This window comes from Lepisosteus platostomus, chromosome 9 (assembly GCF_059453375.1).
Source record: "Lepisosteus platostomus isolate fLepPlt1 chromosome 9, fLepPlt1.hap1, whole genome shotgun sequence".
NCBI classification, from domain to species: Eukaryota; Metazoa; Chordata; class Actinopteri; order Semionotiformes; family Lepisosteidae; genus Lepisosteus; species Lepisosteus platostomus.
In genome coordinates this window covers 21,929,136-21,945,394 of record NC_142619.1, presented here as the reverse complement: position 1 = coordinate 21,945,394, position 16,259 = coordinate 21,929,136, and the positions used below count along the sequence as shown (strand labels likewise).

The 16,259-nt window shown below is 35.1% G+C and overlaps 1 protein-coding gene across 3 annotated transcripts in view; it reads right to left on the bottom strand.

Annotated features, from left to right (window-relative positions):
• kitlga (kit ligand a) overlaps window positions 1-14,570 on the bottom strand; it is a 42,999-nt gene extending 28,429 nt beyond the window's left edge. For all 3 annotated transcript variants that reach the window (XM_088647188.1, XM_088647186.1, XM_088647187.1), the window contains exon 1: window positions 14,323-14,570. In XM_088647188.1, the coding sequence (XP_088503314.1) occupies window positions 14,323-14,337 (15 nt within the window). In that variant the 5' untranslated portion in view covers window positions 14,338-14,570. The remainder of the gene's footprint in view (window positions 1-14,322) is intronic.
• Between the last annotated feature and the right edge of the window lie 1,689 nt (window positions 14,571-16,259).

Below are 16,259 nucleotides of genomic sequence, written 5' to 3'. Positions count from 1 at the left end.
CAGTATGCAGGCATCAGTAAACAACATAATATTTAAAATTAGGTTAAAAATATCCAATGAAATAGAAAATCAAAACCAACTACAGAGTGACAGAAACAAATGAAAAAGATTATTGAAACGCGTATTCTCGATACTACCCAGTAATCATGGTACTTTGTAATTCTGGGACTGACTTTTTTTTAATATTAGGATGCACAGTACATATTAGGATTTCATTACTCCCAGGATCCCACGAAATGTTAGATACAAAATTCCATCCATACCACTCAAAGGATTAATGACCAGATTGTTAAACTAAGGTCCTGATTTCATGTCCAAAGGATAGCACCACCAACAAAACTATGTTCCATGTCACCATACTGGGTGGTATACTGGTTTTGTCACCTACTCAAACATCAACACCACTTACAGAAAAACCTAACCTGTATGATAATATATTGCGACTGATAGGGGTGCTGTGTAATGTGCATAGCTACTCAAAGATACATGCAATACATACTAGACCCTTTGCATACCAGTTTGATTCCTAGCACTTATTTCCAAATTCACCTGTTATAGGGAATTTTTTAGTGCTTAATCAAACCCTTATAATAAGAATCAATTGCAATTATTTGTTGCTGGATATTTGATGAAAGCTTGTTTATTTGCTTATAGCCATCATCTCCTTGTGACAAATAATTCAGTTAATCATTGAAATATCTGTTGCAGCACTTCACAAACTGAAAACAGGATCTGTGATTAAATAAAAGTGCTTTGAAAGCAACTTCATCATTAACTTTTTGTCTTCTTAAATAAAATGGATTGTTACACTTTTCACTTAAATTTTAAAAGCTAGACAAAATCAAAACATTGGTACACTAATAAAAAATAATTTACCAAAGCAAATTCCAAATATTAAGTTCCATTTTCCAGAGGCATCTTGTACTGTATTTATGGATAATTGTATTATCTGTAATTGTATTATAGCTCTACCTATAAACGATTTATTTATATAGTTTATGATGAAATCTGAGCAAAAGGTCACAACATAGGCTGGCATCCAGGGTGGCTGATCTAAGTGTGGCTTGGTAGACATAAGTCAAAAGCTTAGTGGCTAATTTCTAGTGTCCACCTGCACTACCCCACCTGATTACAGATTACACTTAGGATCAGATTGGCACACAAAAGGTCTGTATGTACTCTGTCTTTCTGCAATTACCTCCCTAGGACTTTGTACTTACTTATCCTTTTGTATACTATCAGTGGTGTACTTTGGGTTAGAAATAAGGTGTCTGCTGTTTGGGTTAATTTACAGTGTATTTCCTTAACTCCTTGTTATTCTCCTCTTAGACTTGAAGGTCTTATTCCAGCATGGCTGCCAACAGCTGTAACCACCTTGTTCAGCAAAGAACTCCCACTTCCAATCTTGATGGAGCAAAGTTTCTCCTGGGACAGTGAACTGAAGGGTGGCAACAGTTCAGTTCAATTAGTTCAATGTTTTCAATGAGAAAGAGAAAACATATGCTCTTTATCACTAGAGAGTAACCCTGTATGCTGTATTTCTCATTGAATTATTTTCAGTAGAATTCTTTTAACCTTAGACTAAAATAGAATTCTGCTGATCTAGACATCTGTTCAAGTTCTGTAAAGCTCTAAGAAAAGATCTGGTTATTTACAGTATGACCCATGGCTGTGAACTTTTGTACTAGAGAGACAAATCCATCAAACATACGGTACTGTACAATGCAGAAAAGCTAGTCATATCAAGCATACATAGCACCACAACAACTAAAAAATAGAGAGACTTGCACACTATGGAAAAATAATCCTCCAGTTTGAAAACTGAGGTCCTTTGGGGATGAAGAAAAATTTTGATGGACACCATATGTGAAAGGCACTTCATACAGTAGTATTTCAATAGTGCGTTTTGCCAATAATTCCTTAAATATTATAGTGAATCTAAGAATACAAAAGAGTTTCTGTATAGGAAGAAAATTAAAAAATAATAAATAGAATAGGGACCTACAAGACTAGTGTTCAAGAACAAGTGGTGGTTAGAGAATTAACTTGTTTTGATATGAGGAAAGATATAGAGTAAGTTCCCTTCCATGAACTAAGTGATAAAAAACACTAAATGCATTTGCAGACAACCAATTTCTCATAACTAGAACCAGTTATACTGAAAATGTCAGGCCAATATCCAAGATTTCAATTGGAACATAGGAGAGCAAGAGGTTACCTTGTTTGCTTGTTTCAAGCAGTGATCCAAGGATCTTGTCCAACTGCTTTCTGAAAGAAGCTCCCACAATCTTTTGATATCTTTTGGCACATTTTTACACAAAACAGAAATGGAAATATAAAATTCCACATGGTGTTTTTTCAGTTTTGTAAAACAAAAGGTGAGAAAAAATCAATTAAGCAGCGTTACACCAACATATGACTGTGGAGTATGACTTTCACTCCCACGAGAAAAAAATCAAGAGGTGAACAAGCTGAACTGACCCATACATCTTATCTGCAATTGAAATGGAAACCAACTTTACGCACAAAACTGGTGATAACTGATACAAAAATAAGTGATATGTATTTGAAAAGCCTAATGCCTGAGATTTCTGAAAGGTAATCAAAGGAATTATTCTCAAGTTACAATTATAAACAATATTGTGAAATTGATCAGTAATACGAAGAGGCAAATTTAGCTACAGCAACTGCAAGTCAAGAGACTAATCATTAGATAGACAGCAGTGGCAAAACTGAATGGAAAAATAAGAAATGTAACCTTATATTAACATTGACAACAGGCTTATCCCAGAATATTATTTCACACTTCTTCTTCTTCTTCTTTTTCACAGCCTTAGTCCCAGACTGTCCTGGGGTCAGCTGCTTTGGTTGCTCTTCTCCATTTGTCTCTGTCGAGCACATCTTCCTCACTCACTTCACATACCTCCATATCTTTTCTCACACAATCTATCCATCTCTTTCTAGGCCTCCCTCTTCCTCTGTTACCTTCCACCTCAAATTCCATTACCCTCTTTGTTACTTCCTCAACGTCCCTCCTCATGATATGTCCATACCACCGTAACCTCGCCTCTCGCATCTTCTCAACCACATCCACCACCCTACATCGTCTACGGATTTCTTCATTTCTGATCTTATCCTTCATTGAAATCTGCAGAATCCATCTCAACATCCTCATTTCAGTTCTTCTCATCAAGTTCTCTTCCCTCTTTCCAACTGCCAAGCATTCAGCTCCATATAGTAGTACAGGTCTAATCACAGTCTTGTACATTTTGCACTTTAATTTTCTGGGAATTTTCCTGTCACAGATTATTCCAGTTATTTCTCTCCACTTGTTCCATCCAGCTTTCACTCTTTGTTTTACTGCCTCCAGTGTTTCTCCTCCCTTTACCAGTTTTGATAGAAGGTATTTAAAGTCATCAACTTGTTTCAGTTTTCCTCCATTTGTCTCCTCAACATTGGTCATACTATCTCCTCTTCTCTCCATTACCATTATTTCAGATTTTTCTGCATTCATTTTCAGTCCACCCTTTTCCAGACTCCTCTGCCATTTGAACACTTTCTCCTGTAGTTCTACTTCTGAGTCTGCCATCAGTGCCACATCATCAGCAAAGATGAGTTCCCAAGGCACTTCTGTTCTTACCTCCTCTGTCAGTGTGTCAATAATGTTTATGAAAAGGAAAGGACTTAGTGCTGATCCTTGGTGTACTCCAACTGTGATTTCAAACTCTTTTGTCTCTCCCTGTTGTGTTATCATCTTCGTAGTTGCATCTCTATAGGTTGCTTGAACTAACTTCACCATGCTTTCTGGTACTCCTTTCTTCCTCAAGCACCAATACACCACCTCTCTGGGCACACGGTCATATGCCTTCTCCAAGTCCAGAAAGGCCACATACAGCTTTTTCCCTTTCTCTAGTGTCTTCTCCTGTAACTGTCTCATCACAAAAATGGCATCTGTTGTGCTTTTCCCCGCTGAGAATCCAAATTGTGAGTTGTGGATCCTGATTATCTTCCTGAGTCTCTTGTCCAGAATTTTTTCCAGGATTTTCAATCCATGTTCCAGAAGTTTTATTCCTCTATAGTTTTTACACTCCATTGGGTCTCCTTTCTCCTTGTAGATGGTAACCATACTGCTTTTTGTCCATTCTTCTGGAATTCTCTCTTCCTTTGCAATATTGTTTAGCAATCTCGTCAGCCACTGAATCCCCTCTTCATCGAGGTTCTTAAAGTGTTCTGCTGCTATTCCTGATGGTCCAGTTGCTTTGCCCACTTTCATCTCTTTGATAGCTTCTGTCACTTCCTTTACTGAAATTTCTTGGATTGGTCCACACACTACGTCTGCCTCCACTAGGTTCTCCCTACAATTCTGTAATTATTCAATAGCAGGAAAGATTGCAGGAACTATACAATTTCACAAGGATTTGTTATTTGTTTTTCTGTTTGATTCCAGATGTTTTCTTCTTCTGTTATTTCTGAATCCTGTATGATGGTCAGAAATAGATATGTAGCATGTATTTGTAAATATTTTAATGTATGAGATAGAGTTGAAAAAATGTATAAATCCGATCTCCTTTCTCTTGACAACAGCTTTAACTAACTCACTCTAGTTTATATGCAACTATGTTACCATCAAAAGTGGATTTTTTTCCTGGTTCACTCTGCAGTGCTTCTTTGACACAACACAACTGATAAAAATATCATGTCAATAACATACATAGCCATCATGTCAAAATGGAATAAAGTGATATGACACATTGATACACCTGTTAATGAGATCAGTTAAGTACACAGTATATCCACAGCCGTAAAAGCAGTTTGTCCTCATTATTTTGAATGAGTCACTTTCAGTGTATGGAAATAAAAGAACAGGGGAGTTTGACACTATTGCCTTCCACCTCTCTGATGTAACTAGCACTCGGGCACTCAGTAAAGCTTATTTATGAACTGGTAAAAGGCAAAGACAGTTAATAGCCTTTACCACCTTGGTAAAACAGATGGTAGGCATAATAAATAACCCTCCGTCCCCCAATATCTTACCACAGCTACAACTCTTATGATGAAAAGATAATAATGACTAGATAATTTATACCTTAAATCTTAAATCTCAATTGGAATGAATTATATACACATATTTTTTGTTTGTTTTCAATGACAATTATCTTCATATGTGATGAAGTAACAGAAAACAAAGAACTGTAATAAGACCACCAGCAACCTGAGGTTATAAAGGTTGCAAAGTGTGGTCTCTAACCCTGAGATAAATGTTTACTACATTTCTCACTCTACTTTACTGGAATAAAATTTCAGTAATTAAATTGCTTTTAAAAGCCAAAATCCTGACACAAGATCAGATTTATTAGGCATCAGTGCTGGTGATGTTGATTTGCACAAAAGTTGTTTGCATAAATATTTTGTGCATTCCACAGCAATATTTATCTATTCTGAACTTATTAAGTGCACTACATAACACAATTTAATGTATTTAGGGTTTTCTGAGTGCTGACAAAGAAGATCCAGAAGTGTATACCGCATAATTATTACAAGTCACAGACAAAATGATTTCCTAACATTTGCACACAAAAACCAAAACTGGCACAATTCAGAAATGGATGGTATCATAGATAAACACAAAAACAAATTACAAAAAAGTGCTTCTTTATTATTATCACAAACTAAAATATTGGTTTTTGAACAGCCATTTTGGCCAGGACACCAGGGAAACATCCCAACTCTTTTCTTTACTCTTTTCAAGAAACACCCTAGTATTTTTAATGTCCACAGAGAGTCAGGACCACGGTTTTACGTCTCATCCGAAGGACGGCGCCATTTTTCACAGTAGAGTGTCCCCGTCACTATACTGGGGCATTAGGACCCACACAGGACCCACACATGTTGAGCACCCCTACTGTGCCCACTAAAATCCTTTCCAGCAGCAAACTTAGGTTTCCCAGGAGGTCTCCCATTCAGGTACTGGCCAGGGTCACAACTGCTTAGCTTCAGTGGGTAGTGAGTTGCAGGATGATATAACTGTTGGCTGTATAGTACATGGGCACCGGTTTTGAATTTTTGCAATGTCATTTATTTCTGCTAAAATTACTATCTCAGATTTCATAAAAACTTTCAATATTGTGGTACAAAGACAACTGTGATCATGTTTTAGTGTATCTAGACATCTTAATGTTGCTAATCCATGCATTATCACTATACTGTTTATTCTGGTGAGGATCATAGCAAGGCAGAGCCTATCCCCTAATGTTAGGGTGCAAAAATGAGAGTAGAAAAGAACATCTGAGAAAGTCAAAAACCCACATGAATACAGGAGAACTGACAAACTTCATACATCCAGATACTGTGGCTGGAATTGTACTCAAAGACCTAAAGTTGTAAGGCAGAAGGGCCAACCATGACACCCCTGTGTTGCCCCTAACACAGCCAAAACAAAATCCTGCACTAAGTTTTAACATTACACAAATTTGTAAAAAAGCCCCCAAAAAACCATATGCATGTCTGGGGTTGCCCTTTTAAGACAATTGTATATCTTTGCCAGGAATAAACCGGTTTTGTGAGAATTATGAAGTCCAGGATTAGGAAGTTAGAGAGCTGAAAAGCAAGGGGTAAACAAATCTTAGTGTCACAGACATACAGTATAGAGTCTCAATTTTATAACACTACTATAGACAATGGGTGATATTTAATTAATCTGAAGTGAGTACGACTACACAGTACAGACCTTTTTCATTGAACAAAAACTTTTTGCATGAATCTTCTAAACCAGTAGTTATTAACCTTTTAAAGCAGCCTGCACCCCTCCAGATATGTTTTCATAACCATTTTCAAAAATATTTGAAGTAAGATATAGAATTATTGAATGAAAGAGATATTTTATATATTGAGAATTGAGAATCACAACTCTAGACCAATCACCTATCCCACATACTGCATGCAGGCTGGTATGTCTAAGATTACAAACACTGAAATGATGCTAAATTAAATTTTAACTGCAAGACCAACTCTACACTCCCAAATATTTTAATTGCAGTATGAAGTTAATTAGGAAAAACACCCTTTTTAGAAACGTGAAATTGTACTGTGCAATTTGAAATTGAATGGAATATAATATGGTTAGTTTGGTATTTATTTTGTGAAATTGGATTTCTGACTGTAATTTACTTAGCATATATTTAACTGATAACCAGGTTGAAATTAGACCCTATTTTTGTACTCTTTTTAAGGCATCATAGATAGAAAGGGAAAGAAATGACTCATCCAAAGAAAGGCACTGACAGCACCTGATCTTTGTTATGTCTTGTGACAGAGAAAGAGAAGCCAAATGCACAACAGAACTTCACTTGGCCAGTACTAAATGTTTGGCACAAAGCATTCACAACACAAACTGTGCCAAACCAAGATGAGCAGATGTATTCCAAATAATAGGTGGAGAAACTGCAAAAGTACCAGCTACTGTGAAAATTGCACATAAAGCAACAGGTCTCACCTGTTCTAGAAAGTGATGTTTAATGATTAAAAAAACAAACAAATGAAAGGATGCACCACAAAAGACATGGAGTTTAAAAACTGTAGTTGTGTGGTATCTGCCAGTGCAGGATGGCTATATGGCACCTGATGAACAAATCACGCACATTTCTAAAATAATCTCTTATGAAAGGCTGCAAGGAAACACAACACATACAGCAAACTATCCAAGTATCCTAATCGATTGAAATCAGTGTAGTTAGGATTATGAGGGAGACATAAACACAAACACATTATAGTCTGCTCTCCTTTAAAGCCTCCGATGCCTACTGTATTTGTTTATCTTATTTTCTTTCAGTGGCAACTTACCAGTTGGCAGTGGCAACTTACAGTAATACCAGTTATTACTGTAAATCGCCGAGCACTACTTACTTCAGCCCATCTATACTTACATCATGCGAATGCTGCCAAATATAGCTAGTTCTGTATATGAGGCTGAATCACCCAAATGAGTAATCCTTCTTTTGTTTCCTGCTTTTGGTAGAATATTTTAGGATTTTATAATAGTTATTATCAAAAAACGAAACCTCAAAATTATTTTCTAACAACAGGTAGGCTCTCAATTACCAATTAACCTGTGGTATCAGATTTAAATTTCTTCATTGCTTGGCTCCTTACTCTCTATCTTCATCTATCTTAATCAGAAATCCTATTTGTTACCATCTGCCATTCCTACCACTGCCAGCCCTTGGAAAATGGTTATTTTTTTTTATGAGTACAAACAGACATGGTACTTGTATCTCCTTTTCACGTAAACTTCCTAACTTTAATAAATGTTTTCACCCTTACCATTTCACCTTGCACCATAAATTCACCACGAAACTTGTAATTCCATGTCCATGGCAAATGTTACCAATATGGCTCTGACAGTAATATTATAACAAAAAGTTAATGTACACAAACCACACAAATACTAGACACCCTCCTTATTGTAACATACAGTACTTTTCAACTCAAAAAGATGAGTCATCTAAAGTTTGGAGTAAAAAACTAGGAATCTAAGATGGAAAAAATTAGGTGAATGGATAGCATATAGAACAGACTGAACATTTACTTGTGAAAGGAATAGGCCTCAACAAAACCTCCAAGAAATGATTCAGGCGTGATTAGATCTAGATTGCTACTCCTGGACATAACTCTTCCAAAGAAAAGCAATAATGGGCAGCTGTCCTTCAATGTTTAATTTACTGCTGTTAACATTTGACAGGAAGTATTTCGATACATAGAGTACACAGAAGCTCCAAAACCATCATGCCATCATGCCTGCTGTAATGAACAGTAATGCTGTTCATTAATTGTGAGCCGAATAATAATATAGTTCATTTCATTAAAAAAACTAAATTTGTGCAATTCCACGTTTATTTTTTCTGCATAAAAACTTAATGCTGATGAGAAACTTACAGTATAATAAGGTTTTTAAGCCTACTGATTTAAAAATATCCTAAAACATTTAAAATCATAGCTGAAGTACAATATGTTCAAACCATTTACAATTCCTCAGCTATTAACATTAACATCAAAGATCAGTAAGAATAAATTTAGATCAATCAATTGTTAAAAAGGAAGTTTTTAAACATGAAAATGTGTGCAAAGTTTTCAGTACTGATGTTTATAATAATAAATGATGAACTGGATTAACATAACTTCTAAGCAGAAACACAAGGATACAAATAAACAGCAAGAAAAGTTTCAAGAGAAAAGTGCATTAAACAATCCCCGCCTTTGATGCTGTATAAAAACAAAAACTTGTGACAGACGACTTTTACCATAATAAGGCCTGTTCAACTCAAAAATGCAACAGCAGAATATCCCTCTTTTTATCTTTGCACAGAACAGTAGCATCAAACTCAATAATGAAGCTTTTCAAGACCAGTAACTGTACCCAAGAATATAAATCGGATTTGTGTCAGCAAATTACTTGACTCTTGTTCAATACAAAAACCCTGTTTTTCCTTGAACTGCATATAAAGAGCATAACAAATTCAATTTAATGATCTAAGAAACTAAGAGTATGGACAGTTTTGGGATTTGTTTTTCCTTTGACTTTTGACATTTTACTCAATAATCCATGGTCTCTGGTTGCTTAAAGTGAAAGAATAAATGTAATCTTACAATTCTTATGGGTAAAATGGGTAGTAGTATGACTACTGCTAAGTTATGGCCACGATTAAAACTGTGAATCTGGACAATTATAATAAAATCCATAAGAAGAGTGGCCATATCTTACCAAAAAGAATGAAAACAGATGTGCATTGTATAACTGTTACAGTATGTATAAAAGCTATACTTGAAATAAAGATCTTGCTAATTATAATTTAAACAATATTTTTACAAGTTGCATCTATATGCAACACTTAATGAATTTAAAATACATGTTACAGTTTATCCTATAAGAATTAAATATTGTATGGATTTAAATACCTCTGGCATTCAGGTTTTAGATCAACATACACCACGAAAGGCAACAGTGGTCACAGACATTAAAGAACAGAAACACATGTTCTCTACAAGACTAGAGAAAACTGTTAACATACCGGTTAGTAGTAGTATTCTTGATTTACTGTCATAAGAATACAGAACTGGTGATTGAAAATATGTATGGTGACATTTTGAGTACATTAAGAAATGAGAAATAATGTCACAAAAGTCTCCCTTAGAACTATCCTAGTGAAATCTGTATTTTAAAATCTAAAATAAATTAAGTCATTGCTTTGCTAAGTTCATCTTTATGATTGTGTGGCTTTGTTTATCCCCCCTTACAGTGTTTCAAGTTAATGTGCCAGAATCTCAGCCATTGGGTTCAGTACTGTTCGGACTAACTCTGTATTTTGGGAGTTCAGTACTTGTCAGTACTAACCTTAAATATTGGGATAAAAACTAAAATAATTTTAGTATCACCATGTGCTGATACTGATCTTCATAATGCATAACAGTGAATTAATCCAAGTCCTGTAGTTGGAAAAGTCCTGAAGCAACAGGCCAAAACCTAATTTAAAATGACTTAAACTGAATTGGAAGTACTACAAGCAATATTCATTAAAGTTGACTTGCACCTTTAACGAAAGGTATTGTAATACAATGTGACAAATACAGTACATGTGACTAAGGAAATGAGCACTAATGTTCTAAAATGTATTTTCAAACTCATTTCAGTTTAGTCACAGAGTAAGAATATTTCTTTTCTTAACCACATCGTAAACAGACACAGCATCAACCAAGTTTTGTAAATAAAAAAAATATAACCATACTTCACAGAATACTTCACATTCTTAAAATAGAGCAATTTCAACACAAGACTCAACAATAATTCATTGTGAAAAAAGCTTTTTACCTTCTCTGGTACAGTTTAAGCTTTACTTAGTTTTTCTGTTACATAAATCTACAGTACATGAACTGAATAATTAAATACCATATGACCTTTACCACAACTTACCTGAATCTTCATTTCCAAAACAAAATAAAAACATATTGATTAATCCCTTCATAAGTGTCAATTACAATCACCTCTACCACACCTATCACTTCAAGGTTTCATGCATCTGCACTCCCAGCATTTAATGTTACTTTATATCAGATCACATCACAAATGGAAAACTCGTTACACCACCATCACTACTTTTACTGTCACTGACCTAAGGTAAAATCTATGTACAGTACTGTATAAATGGAGAATGATGTCACTCTTTAAAACACTCATTTGGAAAACCTGAACACTTTCTTAACCCAACACTGTAGTCTATTCCTGTTTATTCTTCCTAGGAGGAAAGATGAAAAGTTAAATTGCTTCTTTAAGGCCAACTGAAAAAAAATGACACTGAGGAGCTTCCGTGTTATTTGAAAGAGCATTCAGCTTCCTTTAACCTAAGGCATACAACCCTGTTTTTCCAGTGTCGGGTTAAATGATTCCCCCTAGTCAATTCACTCTACCCCACCTAAAGAGATGGCAGGCAACCCATTTATTTTTGTCCCTGGGGCACACAGGTGTCCCAGCCCGGATTTGAACCTGTGTTCCACAGAGCTCATCCTACAGACCAGAGTACAGCAGGTCTTTCTTGAGTTAAAAGAGCCACTCCATGGTTTTAAAAGCAAATCATAATCCCATAGTAAGCTCTTGTTAAATACTGTTTATAAAACACAGATTTTTTCCCATACTTGTTCTTTATACTGTACAGTAGCTACTGTAGCTGTTTCAAGGTGATATCTTTTAAAGTGTAGTAACCATAAACATGAATGCATGGTTTGTCTTTATTAATCCAGTGGTATTTCTTCATAAACAGGTAAAATATTGTCATTACATCTCCTCATCAGTTAAAACAACATTTAATGTCAATAGTGCCAACTGTAACATATCTTCATAATCAGAAAACTGGCACTCAGAGAACCTTTAACACACTACTAAAGAATGCAGAGCATTCTAAAATTAGCATCAATAAATTCATTAATATAAAAAAGAATAAAAGGATAATTAAAATATGACTTCTCTGTACTAACTAAAACAACTTCAGTTCATTACATATGTGCTTACAAGTTGTATGTCAAAATGTATGGTTGGGTTTTTTAAAACAATTTTTGTGTCTTTTAATAAAATGTTGCTGAACAATTCTGTTGAAATTTCTGTGCTAAATGCATATCACAGTTTGGACTTTCTTGCTGTTTTCCAAGTGAATGAATGCTTAAGGTGTGATCATGTTCTCCATTTTTTTCTAGTTTTTAACTTTTAAGAACATCTTGTTTTCATTGTGAATGCAACTTATACAGGAGTGCATAATGTATTTCATAATGGTCTTTAAAAGATATGATTATTCACATGTTGAGTCTGAAATTTCTTAAGAACAATGTCAGCTTTTAAAACCTAACGTTAAAATCCATAATATACTAAATATACAGTTAAAAATCCCAGACCTGACCTGCAAAAACACAGGTTAGAGACCTTTATGGTTTTAAAATAGGGTTCTACTGCAGATTCAGAACGAAACAAAGTATAGCCCTTAAAAATGGAGAACAAACATTCAGACCAAATTTAAAAATTATGCTACATTTTCACCAGTTTTAATGGTACAGTATATGAAACGCAAATTTCAGAATTAACTGAACAGGACAGTCCCTCCTCGGTGATCAAGTACAGTAACTCTTGCTTTAACCCTCAGTATCTTTAAAAGTTTTAGCGTGTTCAGTTGAAGGCTGCTCCTTTCTATGCATTACTGCGCATACTACATTTGTATACGTAAAGCTTTCTTACTATAATATTTTTTTATGCTTAAAAACAGCGTACATTTCCAGATTACAGATGAATTGTGCGGACCCTTAAAAGCAGAACCGTTTTTTGTAACCTCGTGGGTTCCTAAATAAGAAGAGTGTATTGCATTTTGAACTACAAGTGGAGTTTACGACAATTTATTATGATTTCTTACAACAATATACTGTATTATAATTGCAGTTCTTGTGTAGCTTATTTGCTTTTATGAAATAAAATATCTTGCTGTCAGTGTAGACTTCAGCCATGCTGTTCCTCAAGAATCGCGAACATAAATCCAACAGGTTAAACAAAAATGATATAAGGTAACACTTTACAGACTCAGGCAGTTCTTTGAATTGTTTTTTTCCCAAGTCATGTCATTGTGTCTCTTATTTTATCCTGAATTAAACATCCAACTGTTTTTTAGAATCAAAATGTAGGACTCACCTACAGTAGCTTTAGACTTCATGCTTGCTAGACTGGTGCTTAAGTGCTAAGTACCTTCAAGGTAATGTGCTTCTGTTAAATTGTGTGGAATGATCGCTATCTAGCTATTAAAAGACGAAATACAATTGCGGTTTTAATCACCATCATCATAACTTTTTCTTGTAATTGTAATAGAAACGTGAAATGTCATGTTCACTACTGACATCCATGCATATTAAAAATGAATAGTGTATATTTCATGTGTCTATTCTCTTTCTTTATTGTCCAGCTCAGTTTAAAAAGTTGTTACATTATCATCTTGACAAACGCCGCGGGCAACGATTCAGACGATTAGCCACGTTAAGTAAAGATAAATACCTACAGTAAACGTGCAAATTGTTCTTCGAAGATCATTGTAATTTACTTCAACAGAAGCCTTTGAGAAAGTACAGTAAGAAACGCTTTATAGTGTCTAATACACTGGAAACGAATATTCACGGACAACCAATGCTACAATTTGAACATCCCCTCTAGGCAAGATCATTGTTTTCAAATGTGCGAGGACAGATGTTCTCCGCAGCTTATCTGTATTTCAACATTATGTAAAAGTGAAGGGGATAGTCTTGAATTACATGTTTAAGTTACCTGTTAAATTCCTGACAAGGAAAAGCAAGAAAGCGTGTTAGCATATTGCTTCCAATTCTCATGTCATTATGACTACTACAGTATTATTTCAACAAGGAGTGATGGTAAAAGCCAAGCTTATGTGTTAATATGAAGCTCTCAGCAGCTCCATACGCGAACTACATTTACCCAGTTCAAATCTTGGAATCTGAAGAATACTTATTTGGGCTTATACGACCCACTACAGTTGTGAGAAAACTGTCGTATATTTTCTAAAGGTTGTTGAGAAATAAACCAAGAAGGGGCTTAAACTAAACTGCAAGCAAATTTCATATAAAAGCACTGTGAAAAGTAATTACTCTACATCAATGTTCCCTGAAGCCGCTATTTTGCACAATATACTGTACTGTGTAGTCATGATTTTGTCAGACCTTAAAACACATTACACAAGTGCGCCGAAAGGTGTAATGTAAGGTGCAAAACGCAGAATTTGCATATAGACTTACTTTTGCCTTCTTCATAAGGAAAGAGAAGAGTTCATCCAAAGAAAATAAAACCCTATTTGTTTCTGCCTTCAGATTGGAGGGAAGGGATTCTCGTAATTCCGTTTAAGCATATCCAAGGCTTTTCGGCAAATCGTCCAGATTGAAAAATGTTTAACAACGAAACAGAACTGCAATGTGCAAATGTCCAAAGTTCATAGGAGCACATAAGTAAGCTTCATTCCTAGCTGTAGGAATATAAATATCCTTACTTTAGAGCCGCAACGCCTTTTATTCCAAACCCACTTTTAAGAGCCGCCCACTTTAAAGACTGTCCCTGCAGCTCTAAGCAGTGTCATTCATTCCGTAGTTGTGACAGGGTAGTTAACATAGCTGCTATTAAACTGACGCACTGTAGGTTTCACTGCTTACCAACTTGTGGAGCACACATTTATTATTGTATCATTTTTTTGTGGTTCTCTTGGCTCTTTACTGTTACTAACAGTTATTAAAAACACACACCCCGTGCGATAGATATCAAGTACTATATTTCTGATTTGTTTTTGCGTTTTAAACCAAGGCACTGAAAATGTAAATCTTGAAGATTTGTTAAAAGAAAAAAAGCAAGTTAGCGTGCCTTGTTTCATTGAGGAGTTTAGCATCCCACTTGTGAAACTGATAAACCTTCTAAACCGTTACACCAACAGTCATGATGGTACAATGTACAGTAGGTAACTGACTTTTTCGAATTTTATTTTATTTTTTTCACAAGAGAGGGGGAGTCATGGATAAAATAAGCCCAGTTGTCACATTACTTAAATTCCTTATGCTTAACTGTCTGCTGTTATGTAAAACATCACATTCAAAGACAATAAACCCTGCTCCAACCCAAATTCACCCCTACTTTATTATGCCATGCTAGTTGTTTATCCTGTCTGGACTTGAAATGCTAGTGTTTACAACCCATTTTTGCACTTTATCTCTTAAGAACAAAATTAAAAAATATGTGCCATCAAGGGTACAAAGGCAATGTTTACAGATATAAAGGGCAGATAGGATAAGTGGTTTTAATCACTCTGCAACTACAGTATTACAGTATGTTGTTAATTGAAAAGAGGAGGCCCACGCTATAGGAAGTTTCCCTTCAAGGCCTATCCATCACCATCACTAGCAGTTAATGGCAGAAAGAGCCTGTGAGCTGACTATACTTTGTTAACAACAAAACACCTGTGAGAACCCAGCTTCAGAATCATCACATCTGGGTGTCCAAATTCTACTGCAAATGAGCATTATGGACAGCTACAGTGTTATATTGATCATTAACGTCATAGAAGAAAACTTTGTTATGCACAGTAAGTCATAATCTGAGACATGTGCTCCAGCTATTGTTAAATAAAGAGTGTGGAGGAGGTATTGCCTTTCTTTTTTCCATTAGTATATATTCTAATGTATTATTACTAGAAAAGACTAACAGTACAATTATAACTTAAATTAAATGATTAAACTCACCCAGTTTCTTCTTGTAGTTCTTCATGTATTGTTTTATATACTGTATAATATCCAATAAAAACTATTTTACAGCAGAAATGAGCAGTGTGTCTAAATCCTAAGTCCTGAACCTTAAGTAATCTTTCATTCAGTTGGTTTCTCTTTGAATCATATCCAACAAAACTGAAATATCTTGCAGCACTGAGCCACAGATATTTCAAAAATAAAAACTTGATATTAGAGGCCAAACAGTTGGAACAGCTTGGAAATGAAAAATAAATGTCTCAAATTCTTATATAACTCAGAATAGACATACAGTACAGTAAAAGGATGCACAGAATATATGGGATATGTGGACCATATAAGGAAGAAAACTTTCTTGCTTTTTAATCTTTGGAAATACAATAAGTACAATAGCAACAGACTTTGAACCTGATAATGGAAAGGAAAGTGTCAAACAGGGAAAATGTTAA